The sequence below is a fragment of the Colias philodice genome, chromosome 16 (assembly GCF_061535455.1).
Source record: "Colias philodice isolate Cphi_HAF_F1 chromosome 16, ilColPhil1 Martin Lab GWU primary, whole genome shotgun sequence".
Classification (NCBI taxonomy): domain Eukaryota; kingdom Metazoa; phylum Arthropoda; class Insecta; order Lepidoptera; family Pieridae; genus Colias; species Colias philodice.
Window position 1 is genome coordinate 3,023,780 of NC_143101.1, and position 20,442 is coordinate 3,044,221.

General features: G+C 33.0%; 1 protein-coding gene across 1 annotated transcript; it reads left to right on the forward strand.

Moving 5' to 3' along the window:
• The first annotated feature begins 1,640 nt into the window (after positions 1-1,640).
• On the forward strand, positions 1,641-17,694 carry LOC149481511 (protein FAM91A1). Its single transcript, XM_089705357.1, has 19 exons — positions 1,641-1,838; positions 2,332-2,416; positions 7,196-7,303; positions 7,542-7,643; positions 7,924-8,105; positions 8,405-8,505; positions 8,738-8,915; positions 9,292-9,425; positions 10,815-10,917; positions 10,993-11,094; positions 11,180-11,266; positions 11,587-11,765; positions 12,127-12,293; positions 13,043-13,270; positions 14,012-14,158; positions 14,450-15,051; positions 15,313-15,416; positions 15,684-15,753; positions 16,200-17,694. Exons 1-19 carry the CDS (start codon positions 1,767-1,769, stop codon positions 16,308-16,310), a joined length of 2,862 nt encoding a protein of 953 aa, XP_089561483.1. The 5' UTR covers positions 1,641-1,766; the 3' UTR covers positions 16,311-17,694.
• The last annotated feature ends 2,748 nt before the right edge of the window (positions 17,695-20,442 follow it).

Genomic DNA, 20,442 nt, shown 5'->3' on the forward strand with positions numbered 1-20,442 from the left:
GCTCCACCATACATGAACTTTTATAAATGTATGTTGTGAAAAAATGACTAAATGACTAGGTACGTCTTGCTAAAAATGCATTTAATAGATTTTGAAAGGTATTTACAAATATGTATTACTAAAACTATTAACTAATACTTTTATAATAGGTTGTAGTAGGTATTGATATAAATTTATTTAATTTATAATGTGTTAACATAAGTATATTATGTTAAACAAATGACCGATATCAAAACTATTTAATAAATAGCACATCTAAATAATATGCTGTAATTTGTGATATCGAATCTTTTTTTACATTTTACTTTTCTTTTTTGAAGTTGTTTTTCTTTATCGTAGTTATTTTTAATGTACATGTACAACTATGATAAAACATTTGATTTTTTTTTAATTATACCTTTTTTTTATCAACTGGCAATTTAGTTTAGTTTTCTCTAAAAATTTCTGGCAACACTCATGATGATATCGGAACGATTTTATCGGACAATGTGAAAGGGCAAATTGTATCCGATATCGGATATCGGCGTCCGATATCCGATATCGGATCGGATAATGTGAAAACGCTCTAACAAGTACAGTGGCGAGTCAGTGTATTCGGCCGAGTGCTTGGTTGGTATAAACACTTTAACGAGTGCTCGGCCGAGTACTCGGTCGAGAAGAGAGGCGAGAGAGTCACTAGAATCCCAATTTGTTTACTAGGCCGAGTACCCACCACCCCGCTTCATTCTTCTGCCCCGCAGCGACTCGCTATCCCGCTCGGCACGTATAAACACGCACTCGCTTGTCACTCGGCCACTCGCCACTCGTTCGTTATTCATCATCAAGCAGTGTGCGTGTTTGTGTATTTTTTCAAACAATTTATCAAAACCCAATTAAAATGACCGCTAATAACAAATGGATCTACTGCAATTCATTAAAAAGGCTATTTGTTGCTCCAAGGGCATTTCGCCTTAAAATCCATTTTCTGGTCCAAATTCGTTGATATTCCTCTTCTAATAAATCCCACAATTCGTTAACAATATCTGGTAACAGCCGGTTTAAAACCCGTTTCAATTCTTTTTTTTTTCGATCCATTGCAGACGTCCGCGTCGCGTCGTGATCAAAACTGAACTGACTCGCCACTAATGTATAAATACGTGTAAACACCCACTCGGTTTGGCAACTCTCTCGGCCGAGAGCTTATTTACTGACTCACCACTGTACTCGTTAGGTGTACCATTGATCTATAGAGATCTTGATATTATTATCTATACTAATACTAATAATATTATAAAGAGGAAAGGTTTGTATGTATGCATGTATGTATGGTTTTCACACATAAACTACTGGACCGATTTTGATGAAATTTGGCACAGATAATCTTTAGACCCTGAGAAAGAACATAGGCTACCTTTTATTGCGAAATATGTACCACGCGCGAAGCCGGGGCGGACCACTAGTGTTTAATACAATGAAATTTTACAACAACAAGATTTAAGTTTATACTAGAATACGTATTGTTAACTTAGAATGACTATTTAAAACAAGTTTAATAAAAAAATTTCACTAAACATCGCTAACTTTGGTTTTAATATGCTACATGGGCTACAATCACTACAATTATATAAAGTGACAACTGACAAGTGACAAGTATTGAATTTTATAGAACGCAGCGAAAATTTGCAATCGCTTATCAAAATATTGGTGCTCAACTGCGAATCTGTTTATCCAATATCCATTAAATGTCTTAAATGTAGTCGTAATTAAGATTTTTTATCTTCTTTAAAATGGAGGATGAAATAAATGAGTGTATAAGGAAAAAAGTTCAATGGAACCAATTACCAGGAAACGTGAAAAAGGTAAACTGTATAGCATGTTTCGATTGTTTATTAGTCCATTTTCTCTTTTTCCAAGTCTTAGTACTTTCCACATGACGGAATACTATTTTTTATACATAATATAAACATGCAACATCATATATTATAGTATGTGTAATAAATATTATATTTCTATTGTTACTAGTCGCAACTCGTCACGAAAGACAAAGATTACTAATGGTCAATATTATTATATTCAATTACTTCAAGACAGGAGATCATCAAACGGTATCAGTCTCCTTAAATATGAAAGTTGTAAACATTTTCTTATAGAAGATAATATGCCTTATAGAAATTCGGTCTTCAATGGTTTAAGCTACCTATGCTTCAAATGCTGCCTTTTATAAAAGCAGATCCTCAGTTTACCAGTTGCATTCACAGCTATGAGACTATTTACTTATATTTGTTTCATAAATAAAAAAGAACAATCCCTAGGGACGTTGAATTTCAAGTGTTGTAATACATATTTTTTCAGTTGCTGAATGATGCTCCAAAAGAATATGAAAGATATATATTCGATTTTAGTATTAAAAATCAATTGAGATTCAGGGGAAGCTTGGGTAAGTCAATGGATACTGTTTCAGTATAATGTAAAATAAATTTATTGTAGTTTTAAGCATGTGATGATAAAATTTCTGAAAAGATTTACTAAGCAATTACATTTCATACATTTAAAAAGTAAGCAATCAATCTAGCTACATTAAAACATTAAACTAAAATAAAATTACATAAAAATAATGATTCTTATTCATAGATAATTGATAATAATAGATAACATAATCAAATACATAAAAATCTGGTGATAATGTAATTATTGAAAGATGGGTTTGGCTATTATAACATTACTTGAATAAAATATATTTAACACTACATAGTATCAAACAAAGTAACTTTCTCTGTCCCTATGTCCCTGTGTATGCTTATATATTTAGAACTATGCAACGGATTTTGATGCGGTTTTTTTTATAGATAGAGTGGTTCTCAAAGAAGGTTTAAGTAAATAATTTACTAGGTTTTAGACAAAGCAGACGAAGCCACAGGCAGTTAGCTAGTAATAATAAAAATGGAAGGATGTAAAAGGAAAACATATTTTGCAGTTTGTGATGTAATATTTTAAAATAGTTTCATAAATATGGATATACTTTGCATTTTTATTGCTTTTTGAGGAAGTTGTTGAGTGCACATTTGAACATATTTAAACTACCTGATTTAAAAAGTTCATTGACCATTGCAATATTCATAAGAATCTAATTTCCTTTTGAAAACTTGATTTACTTTATATTTTAGAAAAAACAAGTATGATAATGTAATAAATGCATAATTAGCGTAAATTATGATCAAGTCCATTTTTGAGTCATATTTTTTCCTGTACATTTATAATGTAGTATGTATATATGTATGAAAATAAATAATAAGCCATTTATTTATACTAATGAATTAATCTTTTTCAAAATTAAAATTCTTAATAAAAGATGACTAATTTATTAAACTTAAAGACGATGACATTTTGTTAGGTGTATTTTATATTGTAAGGTCAATAACATTAAAACGTGTTTGGGATTACAGGTAGTGGTCAAAAAATTAAATGCTAAAAATAAAACTCAATATTAAGTATAGGAATGTCCTCAAAGGTTGGCTTGGCTTGCCTTTAAGTATAAAATACGGACATAAAATATATTGCATGCATATTATAATTAAAATAATGAATGTTCATGTAATTTTGTATATTAATTGATGATTTTTTTATGTTTGTAACTCTTTCCTTTAATGACATTATAAACTAAGTACATAATTATTAGTAAATGTGTGATTTTTATTATTCAGATATAAAGTTCAAGTAGGTAACCTTTTTTTCATTTTTTATACTAGTAAAAAGGAATAATATTTTTTTTTATTTTAGAGTATAGTTTCCTTTGCAAATTTTAATCTGAATAAACTGCAAATACCTACCATAAAATAATTATTGACCAATATTGTTTCGTAATTTAGTCACTGTATTCATACTTTAATGCAGTATAATTTTTATTATTAGTTAATTACTACTAACTATTTTTAGTTAAGGGCTTGGTCTAGTAGTGCAAACAAATGCATCCTGTCATCCTATATGTAAATAATACAAATGTACTAAGGGAAAGTTGATCCACTTAATTTTTAAAAATTAAATCATTCGTATGCATAATTTAATATTCGTAATAAGTACCAAAAATGACAATTTGAAACAATTTTCGTGAAAATTACACCGGGTGATTTTTTTTTTATCAGTACACAATATTTGCGAATACTTTCTATTGATATCTTCAACTTCATGTTTATATAACTGATCAACTTTTACAAAGAAATTTGGACGAAATATAAAAAAAATAAGCTTTCCATACAAAATGCAGAACTCTATACATTTTTTTCGACCTAAGTTTCTTAGTGAAAGTTGTTCATTTTAACTAATAAAACGGATAAACAAATTTTGTATATATAAAAAAAAAATGTAATGTTTGTGTTAAATGAAAACAAAAGATATTTATTTCTGACTAGCTTCCGCCCGCGACTCCGTCCGCGCGGATGTCAGTCTTCGCGTCTTCTACAGATTTATTAAATTATGTGTAATACATATATAGATTTATATTGATAAACCTAATAAATCTTTTGCTAGCATTCTGATGCTTTATCGGTTGCACTGGATTTATCTCTTTTTTTTCAATCGCTTGAATGATATAGGATGGGTCCTTGATGGGCATCGAATGCTGAAGTCTCGAATCAATCAATTCTGACAGTAGGCAATTTATGTAAAATCTTGATAATGGTCCATCATTTTATTTTGCCTAAACGTTACATACTTTTTTATATATTCTATTTTTAACGAATTATTCACTTTCAGTCCAAACAGCAAATAAGCAGACTTCTGCAACGTTTAGTTGTCCCTGAATTTAGAAAAAATAGTTATGATTCTTATCTATGACAAAAGTGTTATTTTTTGCATTGTATTTCAAATATTAAATTTTTTTTTAACCGCATCTTCCGCATTCATGTCTTTTGCCGGAATTAGACATTTAACTTCTACTAGTCCCATTTTCCCTTTTTGATATGGGAGTGTATAAAGTAAATTTTTTAGATATTTCTCGTTATACTTTTAAAAAGTTATTATTGTCATTTTGCTCATTAGGTAAAGTAATTTCGATATCAGTTTTAAGTTTTTTGATACCTGCAATAATAACGTCATAATCGCCTGCACATACTTATCGATTACACCCTGTATACAATCCACCATCCACATTCATAATGTTTTCCTGTCCTTCTCTCCTTTACGCTGTTCACCGATACATTTGAAATGAGTAAATCTGCTACCTCTGAAGGATGTTTCATTGTGATCAGCAAATTTTCACCACTGTTGTCGATTATTTGTTTTTCATTTTTATTCAGCAATTGGGAATCATCAGTTTTGTTTTTTGCAGATTGGTGATGTGCCCTAACAATACGTCGAAAAGGGAAAGCATCAACGAATTATCGTTTTCGTCCTCTTTTTTTATTCTTCGCGTCTCTGTTACTTCTGTTTGTTTAGTTCTCAACACCCACTGAATTTTCTATGTTATTGTGATCTTCCATTACATCTGAGTTTTGATGATGTGATGATAATCCATTCGTTTTAATATTGGTACTTAGAGTTGGTAGACTAAACTAGAAATGGCGGACTAAATTTGTCAGCGCGTCTGTAAGATCAGAATATAAAACCAACATCCTGTATTTAAGTTCAATCAAGTTCAATCAATCAATCATTACAATAAGTAATAATCAAACAACATGCCGCTACGTTGAAAATGACTAGAAGAAAAAATTAAAACACCTCGGATCAATTTTGGAGTAAACAAATCATTTTCCCCGTATGGGGATTTCCCCGGATGAACTTGGGAAGTTCAAGTTCTCAATACAAGTTTATATTATATTTCGTATTTCTCAAACGAAAAATAAACATTTTTGGTACTTCAAAAAAATTATATTATAAGAAAATTTATGAGCTTACTTAAGTTTTAAAGAAATATACATCCCTTTACTGACACCCCGTAAAATAAAGAAATTGTTGCCAATCACCTTTGCAATCTATTTGGTTTCATTAACTTTATGTTCGAAGATAATTTTTTTTTCTAGTATGTAGTTACACGCGTATTTTTTTCGTTTATTTTCCATATCGAAATCAAATGTTTAAAAATACGAATATTTGCACAAAACTAAGATAAAAATAATCAATTAACAAAAATATTAAATTTAATGAAGTAGAGCAACTTTCACTTCGGTATGAAGGAAAATCGAGCGTAGAGCACACGTCAGAACGCTCCGGCCCAAGGAGCGCGACTAAAGAAATTCGCTAGGATTTTTCCTAATTATTTTAAATATTTTTTTAATATTTAAAGAATTATCAAAATTCAAAAAAAATGTTTTTTAAAGGATTAATACTCATTGGTCTTCAACCAACTCGAATAAATTAATGGAAAAAATAACTTTTAGCAGTATTTATCAATAGATTTTGTAAGGCAAAAAATGGGAAATTTAATGAATTTATAACGTTCTAATTAAGAAAATCATAAGTTTTTCGGCAATTGTATTCAGCAGTTTTTAATAACGACTATGTAAGGATAATAATGCGCTGATCAGATTGTGTAAATTGTAATCGGTTGCAACGTAGTGAGTGCACAAACTTAGCTCGAAATGTCTTTGGGGGAAAGAGACTTATCTTGAAGGCCTGATTAAGGTAACATAAAGTAACTTTATAAATGTGAAAAAATTCACGCGCATTGCGTATATAACACTAATTGATAAACAAGAAAAAAAAATCAGTTTATCATTTCATTAGCCGGGAAAAAATTGTCAAATAACTTGTTGAAAACGCAATTTTGCTAGACTGCAGCCTTAATTACTTTTTACTAGCTGAGCTTCGTGGTTTCAACCGCGTGGCTCCGCTTCTGTTGGTCTTAGCGTAATGATATATAGCCTATAGCCTTCCTCGATAAATGGGCTATCTAACACCGAAATATTTTTTTCAAATCGGACCAGTAGTTCCTGAGATTAGCGCGTTCAAACAAACAAACTCTTCAGCTTTATAATATTAGTATTGATTCAATTGAGTCTTAATAGACTCACAGTGTGAACTCAAACAAGCAGAAAATTTATATTTACAGGTACATAATAAGTGTGTAGTAATTCAATCTCACATATCAAATGTCATAATTCCCCACCTTGATATTGAAAAGAATTATATAAGGAATAATATCTTTATTTGCACACTATTACATGCAAATCATCTGAGTATACAATAGTTTAATTGATATTTGTATGGAAAATGTCAATTTCAGTGAGAACAGTGCGCAAAGATGAGAGGAAGTATTATGAGATGCTGGTGCAGAGCAGCATACAGAGGCTCATGCTCTACCCATATCACCTAGCTGATATGATAGTTAAAGGTAATTCATATATTATGTGCCTTGACCCTTGTAGTTTTAAATAAAACCGATAATAATCTCGATTAGTTGTTTAATTTTTGTATCGATTTAGTGCAATAGCCAGAAAAATATCTTTATCAATGTTGTAAAATTACAAAGTGATGTTTGCATTAATTAAAAAAATTATTTTTTAGAATTTTCGATTTTTCCCAAAAAAAAAAAATTTTGTGATTTTTTGTCATGGAGAGTTATTTTTCAGGTCTAAGGATAACCCCCTTCATTTACTACATAGAAGTTGTGGCATTATTAATAGAATCTGAAAAGAGTTATGATACAATGCCGAATTTCACAGCTGCTGATTGTGAGTATAGAATTAATAATGCATGCATTTTATATAAATGTGTTTGAGCTTCACTTATAACTTACATTATTGAACATTATCTCCAAAAACAACGAAAGGTTTTGGTATTTTTTTTAAACCAAACAATTTCAAATGAATTCAAAGCAGACTATTTTTGAATAATAAAACGAATAAATTGCGTTTTAATATTTAATCTGTAAAAAAACTATATGCTTGTACGTTCGTAAAATGGAGGCCAAAATAAACATTGATCAATTTATTTCATCTGTACTATTTCTAGGTCTACGGCTCTTAGGAATAGGTCGTAATGAGTACCTGGAGCTTGTGGCCAAAGCAAGGTCACTAGGGCGTAGGGGCAAGTCGAAAGCGATAAGGGGCCTTTTGCCCCGAGTGCCCCTAAATGTGCCCATGCAACCTTGGTGGAGGGTTGAATTGGGTTATGTGCTGGAGGAAGATGTTAAAGTAAGATGTTAAAATATTATTTTGAGGAAGTTTGAAATTTTCAATCGATTATTAACACTGAGTTTTGAGAATGATCAAAGCATTTTTGATGTACTAGAACATGTTTAAGATTTATTTAAATATTTGTCTGTATGTTTACATAATAAAAATGTTTCTGTCATATTTAACGTCGTAGTAAATAACAATATGCTTGAAGTAATTTGTTTTAGTATTGTAAAAAAAAAAACGTGCAAAATTATTGTTGATTGTTGCGTTCTTGTGTGTTTTTATTATTAACTGATAACTTTATTTCAAACTAGCCTCTAAATGATGACGAAAAGGCGCTAATTGACATGCTCATTGACCGCGGCTCGCAAACCGCCGGCACTCTCGATTATAATATTGTCAAGAGTCTTTACAGGTAATTTATGGCTGAGATTTTTCGCTTAGTTTCCAAACAAAAACAAATTTTATACATCTGTCTCCCACTTATCGCAAAAAAATTACAAAAAATTGATCAACTTTCTTTTTATGTGTTTGCTTATCATTTTATATTAAAAGTTTATTACTTTAGACTTTAGAGAGATCTGTAAAAAGATTTTTTTATTATCGTAAAATGAATTTGTCACAGTACTAAAAAATATAATTTCCAGGCGTGGTTTGGTCTACCTAGATGTACCTATAACTGGAGCGGATAAAGTATCCGTGCCTCCACTAAAGGGCTTCGTCATGAATAGAATCGCGGGAGATTACTTCGAGACGCTACTGTATAAAGTGTTTGTGTCTATAGACGAACATACCAGCGTCGCTGAGTTAGCTGGTGTATTGCAGGTAGGAATAATTTGTATCTTTAACCAAGCCTAAAAATTTTACATTTTGACAAAAAAACAACATTTTTTTACATTTTCCTTGTATTTTTTGTTTTTCATAGACAGACGGACAAACAAAAAAATATAGTAATAGTTTTAGTTTCCAATTTATGAAGCACATTCCAATAATGAAATTTTGAATAATAAATAATTGTTTAAAAATTATAAGTTCACTCGCTAGTGTGTGTTGCTACGTCCCGCTAAAACTTAAAACTGCGAACTGAAACGGAACGTTCGACGTTCCAAGCCATCAAGTTTGATTCGTACATATCTGTATATCCATATATATTTCTTCTAAGTTTGAATCACACTCTATACTAATATCAGGGTATGTCCAGGTGGAATGTTCCCTGGTGAAGCAAGCGGTATCCCTGTACTGCAGGCTTGGGTTCGCGCGGCTCTTGCAGCCGCCGCCAGTCAGCCCGCGACACGCGTCGTGGGCGCACGCGCTCACCACGCACGCGCATCAGCCGTAGGTGTATTATTAAACACTAGCTTTCCGCCCGCGGCTTCGCCCGCATTTTCAAAGAAAAACCTGCGTATCCTATAAAACCTAGCTTATGTGTTTCAATCCAAGTTACCCTCTATATGTGTGTTAATTTCATTGAAATCGGTCCAGTAGTTTATGCGTGAAAACCATACATACATAATTACAAACCTTTCCTCTTTATAATATTAGTTTAGACTAGCTTTCCGCCCGCGTTTTCAAAGAAAAACCCGCATAGTTCCCGTTTCCGTGGGATAAAACCTATCCTATGTGTTAATCCAAGTTACCCTCTATATGTGTGCTAAATTTCATTGTAATCGGCTCAGTAGTATTTGCGTGAAAGAGTAACCAACATACACATCCATCCTCACAAACTTTCGCATTAATAATATTAGTAGATTAGTAGGATAGGATAGGAAGTAGGATAATGGGTTTATGCATAAACAAGACTTCCATTATTCAGCAAGTAGTTAACCACCTATACTTGTCTTTAGTACTGTAGACTTTAGGTATCCCACTGCAGATCACGTAGGAGATACGCGTATACTAATGACTTTTATCTCTAATTTCTTATTTGTGTACGTCACAGGTGTACGTACACTCAATGCCATTGGCTACAATTTAATCCATCAGGCCCCGGAATCACAGACACAATAGAAAATCTATTGTGTCGCGGTCGGATCTGGCCGTTCGGGGCTCAATGGGTTAACACGACATTGCACACGCAACAACGTACACTTACGCATTTCATGTTCAATGTTATACTCTGTCCATTATATTATTTGCTTTTTGACAGCTTCACGCCTATGTATAATTGTATTGTCTATGTTAAAATGTCATACAAATAATTATCGTACTTCATGGACAGGTCCCGCCCACTTAGTGATGCCTACACAGAATTATTCAATGATGGGTCGATAGATTAAAATAATCGATAGAAATACTCTGTAAAATATATCCGATACAGAAAAACTCTTCTATTATGTTATATAATTTAAACGTAAAGACAACCAAATTGTAAGATAGAAACCAATAAATAATAAAATATTAGTTTAGTTTAGTTTTAACATAAAATGCATAGATATGTGGTCTTATTATTACATTATTACATATCTTCTTATTAGTACGTTTACGTTGTAATTATTATTTACGTACCTGATTCGATTTATGATAATATTTTGAATTTATAATTGAAATGGTATCACAATCGATAATCTTTTGAACATCACTTCTGGTATCACCCGTCGAGCTGTCAAAAAGCAATTCTTATAGTGGACAGACTATAGTTATTCCTTATTACGGTATAAGAAATAAATGTCCATATAAAAATAAATTGTCGAAGGAAGAAACCTAGAAAATTGTATTTTTTTTCAGATACAGGCAAATAACTCCTCTGACGTTCGACCCTAGATTGGAAGAAGATGCTTTACAAATGGAGCCTGTATTGCTAACCGATATGCCATCTACTTCTAAACAGGTAATATTATATTAATAGCTTTATAATAAAAAAAGATGAATTTTCAATGAGTTCATTTTATATTTTTCCCCACAGGTAGAAAACTTCGAAAGCAACACAAACAATAGTGGACAAAGAGTTGCAGTATTATTTGATTCCACTTTAGCTGCGTATCTTATGATGGGAAATTTGTCACCGGTAATACCATTATTTAAAAAAAATAAATTCATATTATAACTGCATAAAGAAAAGCATACAAATCATGCAACATACTATTTTCCAGGATCTAAAAAGCCATGCGGTGACGTTATTTGAAGTTGGAAAGTTGTGTGATGAAAGCCTCGATAGTCTTCTTATGGAGTTGGATAAGGTATGTTATTTAATTTTTAGTCTTAATAGCATTCAATTCTATTATCCAAGTAAATAATTTATGTTACTTTTATGCTCCTGCAATTTTTGCAATTTATGTAGTCTACATTTTTTAGGTTAATTTTTTTAGTTGATGTATTTTTAAGCTATTGCATAGCTTCTATCGCGGGCCTTGAGCGCGGGGACCGAATCGAGAAATTCCGTAACGAAAATACCTAACGCTCCCCACTCCGACGGGCACGGAGTGTGGCTTGAAGGCATAGCATGCAATAGCTTTACCGCGGCAGTCCCCGAGTGCCACACGTCTTTTTTTTATTTTAGGTTGTCGCGGACCCAGAGATCGAAGGTGAAGCCAGAAGGTACTTAGCAGCGGCTGCTTGTTTACGGATAGCGCTGCGGACGCTGCGGCCCAAACTGCGCCCGCTAGACTTGCTGCGGTGTGAAGCGCTGCACGCGCTGGATGCGCCCGCGCGGACTAGACTGCTCGCTACGAAGTACAGGTTGGGAAGAATTTGAATTTAGAAGTTTTTAAATCAGAAAAAGTTTTTTTTTTTTTTAATTTATTTAAATTTATTTAAGAAATTCACATTTGGAATGCGCCCGCGCGGACGCGACTGGTCGCTAAGAAGTATAGTAATTTGTTGGAAGTTTTGACTGATATTGAATATGTTTTGTAATATATAGTTTGTGGATGCGGTTTAAAATAACGACGATTTAAGCGTCATGGCAACACCGTCACATCATGGAATAAGGCGGCGATTTTGGTATCTTTGAATCTTGCCAAAGAAGTTTCACTTCTGTCGCGTGCGTTCACACCCTCTTCTTTAATTTTTTTTATAGTTATAACTCGTAATTGTATAGGTTAGCGATATCAACCGCCCCCCTAAGTCGGGAGGCCCGTGCAGGGGCAGCAGCCCAAGTGCTGGCGCACGTGGGCCCCGCGCCGCCCGAGGCCAGCTCGCCGTGGATGCGCCTCTACCTGTACCACGTGGCGGGCTACGGGCCGCCCACGCTGCTGCTCACCAAGGGTATATTGTATTTTGTTTTCAGGTATATATTGAAAATGTCGTATACAGGGTGTAATGTTTGCTAAAGATGCCAATCAAGAAGATCAATCTCGGAGCTTGACGTCTACATACACATGTATTTGAAAAAAAAATTTTTTTGAAGTGAAAACTTCTTTAGCGGCGTTGAGCACTTTTTCTGTAATGGGTATAAAATCTTAAACTCGCGTCAGGACACGTGACCTGATCGAAAAAGCGTAAGACGGATGGATATCAAACATAGTGAAGTCCCGTGTCCCCTAGTGGGGTAAGGGGCAGATGCATTATTCATACATCTGTTTCACTGATCGATTTTTCTTTAGGGACAAGTAGGTGATCAGCCTTCTGTGTCCTGCCAGACCGAGACATTTTTTTTTTTCTTCGTCTCCACCGGGAATCGAACCCAGGACCCCTCGGTTCTACGCTCACGCGTCAACCACTGTACCAAGGAGGCGGTCAAATATTAAACGGATATCAAACATGCTCAACGTTAATAATCAAGTTTTCACTTCTGCCGGCACTCCCAGAGTGCAACCCGTCTTTGTGTCTCTGTTTTTTCGTTTTCGATAAGTTTTATCCAAGCATTGACAATCGGCCCTTAGACAACCTGTATATGTGAGACGTTACATCATCTTTAAAACTGTTCAATACGTTTTCAACTTTACCAACAGCTATTACGATTTGACAAAAATTTTTTTGTCAAAAAATGTAAATAACCGTCATTCTTCCACTAGGCACCGTCCTCCGAGGCGTACCACGCTGTCTCCTAGGCTTTTCCCGGCTCGCCGTATCCTGGTGGACAGCAGAATCAGAGGCCCCAGCATTACCAGCGGCTGCTGCTTTGGCAGCTGCAAACAGTGCCCTACGGAGGGGCCCCGTGTTGTTGCAAGCCGCGGGCGTGAGGGCCCCGCCGCATGTTGTGCACCTGCCCTTCCCGCCCGCTAGTGTGGATGATAGAGAAGGTGCGTTGCTTGTCTACACTAATATTATAAAGAGGAAAACTTTGTTTGTTTGATTGTAATGAATAGGCTCATAAACTACTGGACCGATTTTAAAAATTCTTTCACCATTCGAAAGCTACATTATCCACGAGTAATATAGGCTATATTATATCATCATGCTAAGACCAATAGGAGCGGAGTAATACGGGTGAAACCGCCCGGCACAGCTAGTTACATATAAACTTACACTTACACACATGTATAGACAGAATTTTTTTTCGGTTATTTTTTTTTGTATAAAATTTTATAATTACATACATAACTTTACAGCAAGTCCACCTAGATTGGAAAATAAAAAAAATACTGTCATTCAATAATTTATGTTTCTTTATCTTTTAGCATTGATTTTCTACAAAAATCAAATTATTATTTTTTTGTTTAATACAATAAAATAGATAGGAAAAGCTTTATATGCAATTAAAAATTAATAATATGAAATTCCACCCCAATAAATTAAAATTTGCAGAAAACTACCTACTAACTTTATACCTCAAATAAAAGACTGGCTTTCTTAAGACAACAAATAATTTTCAAATTCAAATTACATTTATTTGCAAGAATGTAGTTACAAAAAAAGGTGTTATTACAATGTTAAAGCGGTAATACATTCTATCCACTATCTGGGTTCATCAATATTTATCACATTACATACTTATATCCTAATTCCTAATATCTAACTATAATTGTATTTACCACAAACAGACGCGCAATGCCTCTGGCGCAAGCACGGCGGTTTACGGCGGTTGTTACGTCGCTTACGACTCACACGCACTGCGGGCTATGTGGCCTTGGCTGATATAGGCGTGCCCGACTTGGGATGTGCGAGACCGCCTACTGCTGTGCAACTTGGTGAGTTATTTATTTATTTATTCCATAACTGTTCAATCTTTCAGAACTTTGCCTAATTTGTCGGAGTTATAATTTACTATTTTTAAACTATTAATTATTGTATGGGACATGGGTCTCTAGACGAATGGCAGAAACACTAAAAATAAACTTAGTTTTCGCTATAATCTTTTATATCACGCTTGAGTTTAAACAAGAGTCGAATTTGCGAATTTGCTTGTGTATATGTCGGAGCAACCATTATTTATTATATAAAATGAATCTAACTCGAATCTTTAAAAACTGTTGTTTCAGTGCAACCTAGAAAGAAGAAAGAAATCTGTGGCATAGCGAAACCCGTCAGTGAAATATCGCTATCGTCCAGCGAGTCTGTAGAAAAGACAACAGACTATACAAAGAGCATAAACAGTAGACTACAGTCGCCCATAGAGTCGCACTTCGCTGTCACTCCGACCACAGATAGTAAAGCGAGTTCTCCAGCCAACGGCTTCACGAGTGCTGAAGGCGGGAAGTTACTCTGCGAAGAACTAGATAACTTGAATATAGACACACATACAAGCAAAGAGTCGATAGTCGGCGAAGATTTCGTGCCCATACATTCCTCATCAACGAGCATAGAAGACTTGAAACATTCCAAAATGTCGATAGAATCTATTGGCGACGATTTAGTCCCAATACATTCGACGCCAAGCATAGAGAATCTAAAATTCGATAAGAAGGAAGATAAGTTGGGCGACAAGTTGGGCGATCAGTTGAACGATCTGTTGAGTCCCGCGGAGGAGTCGGTGTCGATGTTCACGCAGTTGAGCAACAAGTTGTCCGAGATTAGTGGGGAGGGCGATAGCGGTGTGGATACGGCGCATAACTTTTCGGACGATGAAACTTGTAAGCCGGAGGTGAGTAGTTAATTTTGATAATGCGTTTTTTTTTTCGAGAACAAGTCTTTATTATATGGTAATGTAAATAAGTAAGTAACACTAAAGTTTAAAGTCGCTGATTGCAGTTTCGAACGTTGGAATCTTATAAATAGAATTGGCAGATATTTATTCTTATTGCTATTTCATTTTCAAAGAGAGATATGTTCAAGTATCGCTTGTTTAGTTTGTTCCTGAGACATCACAAAGTGACTTATTAATATTAAGCAATATATTTTCTAGAAATGGACGATATTGGACCTACAGTTTGGCATTCCGCTATTTGACGAGGGTTTGTGTGAGAAAGTCTGCCAGAGCATCGTGGATAGGATAGCTAAGCCTGAGTTGTGAGTATATACACATTTTATAACACTTAACTAAATTTTTAACGAAATTTTTCTAATTTTTTTTTTGGGGCATAAAGCAGCTCCTAATCTGTATAAATAGGAGTACTTATGTAACAGAACTATTTTTATTGCCTATTACTCTTCATTTACTTCAGGATTATTATGAAGATTTAATTTTGTAAAAATGTAGTCCTTTAATATTTTTAATAATATGCATTATGAAGGTAAACGTTCTCCTGCAACTTTTTTTCTCTTTGTTATTTACAGAATAGACAAAATAAAAGAAGACAACGAATTTATACGAGCGGACTTGTTGAAATTTGTTTCGCAGTGTCAGGTGAGGGTAGTTTATTATATTTATAATATGAAGTGTGTAAAAGGTTGTTTTGTCGCTACACTTTCTCTTTTGTATGCTTAAAGGGTATACTGCAACTAGTAACCTTACCAAGCAATAGCATCACTATATAAAACAAAGTCGTTTCGTCCTTTCTCTGTCCTTATGCCCCTTTGTATGCTCGAATCTTTAAAACTACGCAACAGGGTTTTTAATGGATAGAGCGATTCAAGACGAAGGTTTTAGTATATTATAATTTATTGGGTTTTAGACAAAGCGGGCGAAGCCGCGGGCGGTAAGCGAGTTCTGTATAAAAGGTTTACACATATAACTAAGTAAGGTTGATATTCTCTCTTTTACATGTATATTAAGTCGTCAAGCGTAAATTTGAAATTTAGGAAAGTGAAATAAAGGACAGTTTCAATTGACGAAATAATTTTATTTTACAGTATTACCCAGGGGAGGACATGGGTATAGTAAAACGTGGTACACTAGTGCCCTTGCCAAGGAAAAACCTCGTGTTTGAAAACGGTAGGATTAGCGAGTGGAATGGAAAGTGACATTATTTATTTAAATGGAAAATAAACCTATATATAAGAACACAATGTTAATATATAGAAACACTTATTTTTGGTGCACCTTGTATGTTAGATTGTCCAATAAAAATTAAGTTTGTATTTATTAATTGAGGGTAGATGTAAAATATAGTATTTTACGATTTTTGCGTATACTATTACTATAACCGTAAAATAGAGCGTATAAGGCGGATTTATTTTTTCTTATTTGTTACATTTATGTTTCTAAGAAATTATAATATTTTTATGTTATGTTCACTATATGAATGAAAATAGAAAATCTTGAAAAGTAAACACTAAAACTTCAACCGAAATGTTAGTCGTTCATGCAATATTAATGTGTAAGTTGTTAATTGTTATAAACAGATGTAGGTTATATTTTTGTTTCTTATTTACCATAGATTTAGTCAATGTATGTATAACGTATGATCAAACATTCAGAGACGATGGCAAAGATACTAGTAAAAAAAAATGTGTTCGTGTACTAGTGCACACACGTAAGAAGTGAAACTTCTTTATGACCTTATTTTTCAAAAAAAATTACTATAATATGCAACTTTACAGAAATACGTCGAATCACGCGTGGTAGGGATAAGAAAAAGATTGAAGATTGCGCGTAACGAAAAAATGTTACACTAAATTTTTTTCCAACCCCGATAAAGAAGTTTCACTTCAATTATAATAATGGTTTACATGTGTCTAGTATGTAGATTAACATTATATCAGCCCCCCTAAACAAGTGGCTTTCTATTAGCGTAAAGTTCAATAGAGATTATGAATGTATGAGATTGACGTAATCAATCGTCGTCGTCGTCGTAATCAAACGTCAATCTCATACATTCATAATCTATTCTATTGAACTTTACGCTAATAGAAAGCCACTTGTCTAGGGGCTTGTCTAGCGAAAAAGTAATATCTCTATTTTGTGGAAACCTCTTCAAGATAAGTGTCCATCATTATTCATTCCAAATTTGCATGTTTCTTTTTAAGCTGTCTATATTGCTCCATAAGGAATACCCAACTGCATTTTTTTTCGGTTTTCGGTCTTTAGATTTTGTCCAGTACTTAATAGCTTGACAGTGGGTACACGTAAACCATAATAATGATTTACTTATATCTAATACAAAGCGATAGAAGATAACATCTAATGTTATTAAATAGTTATTGTTTATTCCATCCGGTATATAATTGCATCACTAACAGAAAATGAAAAAAAAAAAAAACGTAAAAACCTCATTTTCCTTCCATTGCTGATGTGTGTGATAGAAATTCAATTAAATATAGTAAAGTATACATATTGTGTGAAAATGCAAGCAATTTCGCTCCTCGCTTTGTTAGTTTTAGAAAAGTGAGGTTAGTAATCTTTATTTTTCTTATTCAAACTAATGCAAGAATTTATCTTCTAAGTTAATGGATGAGTAAATTAATATATAATTTTAAGATAACACAATGGGGAAAAATTGAATGTTAAATTTCTATTTTATGAATTATTTTTACACAAGTATCTGTTTCACCTTTATTTCTATTTCTTCCATATTGTATAAACTTAGCTTAACTTATTTAAAATAAACATTCGCAAATAATAACAATGCGACAATCAGTGCCATGAAATATTTTTTTTTTCTAAAATATAAAATCAGGCGCCTTTTCAATTTTTCGTTTGTTTATTCCATTAAATGTGAGATTTTTATTTCACTTTCAAAATACAGAAATAATTATCGATTATTTTTTTGCATTATGGTTACTTTATTAGGTATTATTTTAAAATATTTATTTTCATCTCCTCTAAACTTCTTTTAATCATAACCACTTGTCCTACTAAAAATACGCTTAAAAATGCACGTGCTAAATAGATGTGAAACATACTAAGGCGCTTCATAATAGTAAAATTCTGAAAATATTGGTATTGTGTATATAGTTATGAGTTAGTAAAACTTTCAAAGTGCTACCACGAAAACACTTAGCCATATATCTTTTATTAAGTTTTGGGACATACGAATAGTTGACATTATATTATTATATTTTAATATGCGCAAAAAGAAAACTTTAATAGGCAAACCATTATAGCTTATTAAGAAGTTTTCTATGTTGTATACTAACCATAGAAATCTAAATAACAAGACACATAGAAGTGCTAAAATGTCATAATTCGTATGAAAACCGCTGTCGCCAAAATCAACACATTCAAACCGAAAGCTAAACAGTACACACAAGTAAACTATGCCTTTTATTGGACAGCCTGATTTTAGTGAAAACTAACTTATCTATTAAATTAAGCTTTTGAATATGTATCCTAACGCACGAATTTACGGTTTATTTTAGAATAACATCCCTAAGTATATGAGACTTTTTGCTCCAATACGAACAAACGTGATAATAAGTATGGTCGACTGTGTCATTCATTGTTATTTCGATTACTATGGTGACGCTCGTAATACTTGTAAATATTCTATAATTTTAAGGAAAAACGGCATTATTTCTAAAAAAAAATATTTTCCGATGAAATATTATTCCTTTATAAGTATAATTACAACTTGTGGAAGAATTTCCGCAATGGGAATTGCTGAAACACACCATGTATACACTCATACGTCTCCAGAGCAACTGAACAGTGACGAATGCACTGGTGTTGTGCAAATCACCTGAGTGGCGACAAGGTCACGCACGCTTACGACTTCTAGTGTCTTGTTATTTAGATTTCTATGATACTAACCCAATATACATACTAATTTTATTTGTAGATACAGGCTATTTTGTAACATACAGATTGTAGAGGCAAAGAGCTATTCTCTTTTGAGATCAAAATGTCCAATGTAAAAGCTGTTTTACGAATAGACTAATAGGTGTGCAATTAATAAAGAATTTATAGATAGAGTGAACGTAGAATGCAAAGAAATATCCAAAGTGTTCTAAAAGGATGTAAGTAATAATTTAAATGCATTCAATTAATCGGATAGAAAATATTGACTAAGTAATGAAAATATTTTCTCGTTTAAGTATTATGTATATAGTATGTGAAACGCCGAAATCCCCTTCTACCATAGTATGTATATAGAGAGCAAGTAGGCCGTCTCCCGAGCGGCGCGGCGTTTAGGAGCGCACGGTACCTAAACTCGCGAGGCGTAGGGTTGTCAATTGTCACGTTGATATTTTAAATATTTTTAAACAAACACCGACCGCTCACAGCAATGGCACGATCCTAACGAGAACAGTCCATTACATGCTTGCATTACATGAACGGGGGGCGTGGCCAAGCGCTCCGCGTACATACAAACAAAGCGATGTACCTTTGTTCGAAGAATACTTACTTGTTCTCTTTAAACTATGCTTCTACTATCCACTTAGGAGAAACATAATATTCTAGATAGATTTTCATCATGACATGTTCGAAATGAAATTATTCTCTGTTCCTCTACTTATAAAAATATCGCTTTTCCTAACAATTGCATAAATGAAATATAAGTTATAACTTTAATTAATATTAATAGATGGTTCTATGTCGTTGTACCGTCCGCTACTTAGTAGTTTTAATAGTAAAAGATTATTATATTTTGCAATATAAATTTTATTTCTATATAATATAACATATCCATATCATACTTTTATTTGTACAACTTTGTGATATTATTCAAAGAATAAATTTTGGTTTATAAAGAAATTATGAATATTTGTTTGGAATTAATTTACGAAAAATATCAAACATATTTTGTCTGAAATTACAAGGGTTAAATCTTTTCAGTATTATTTTAAGGTATGTATAGATTATAGGCTCTAGATGTAATAATGAGGTAATTAAAAATTTACCTAAGATTTTGTTAGTAATTATTTAAGAAATAAATAAATGTATGTAAATATAATATTATAAAATACCAACTTGTTTTATTTCTCGCCTATTTTTTATTTTATACTTTCTATAATATGTATTACAATTAGGTATTTTATTCCATTTTATTCCCTACATAAGTCAAGTAGTGGTCAAGAACATGCTACAATCTACGTAATGTTTAAGACCGTCATTAGGTACACTACTCTAAAAAATACGAATAACGACTACCCTACACACTTCTAGCTGATCAATACAACAAAGTAAATTCAACCTTATTTGTATGAGGGCAAA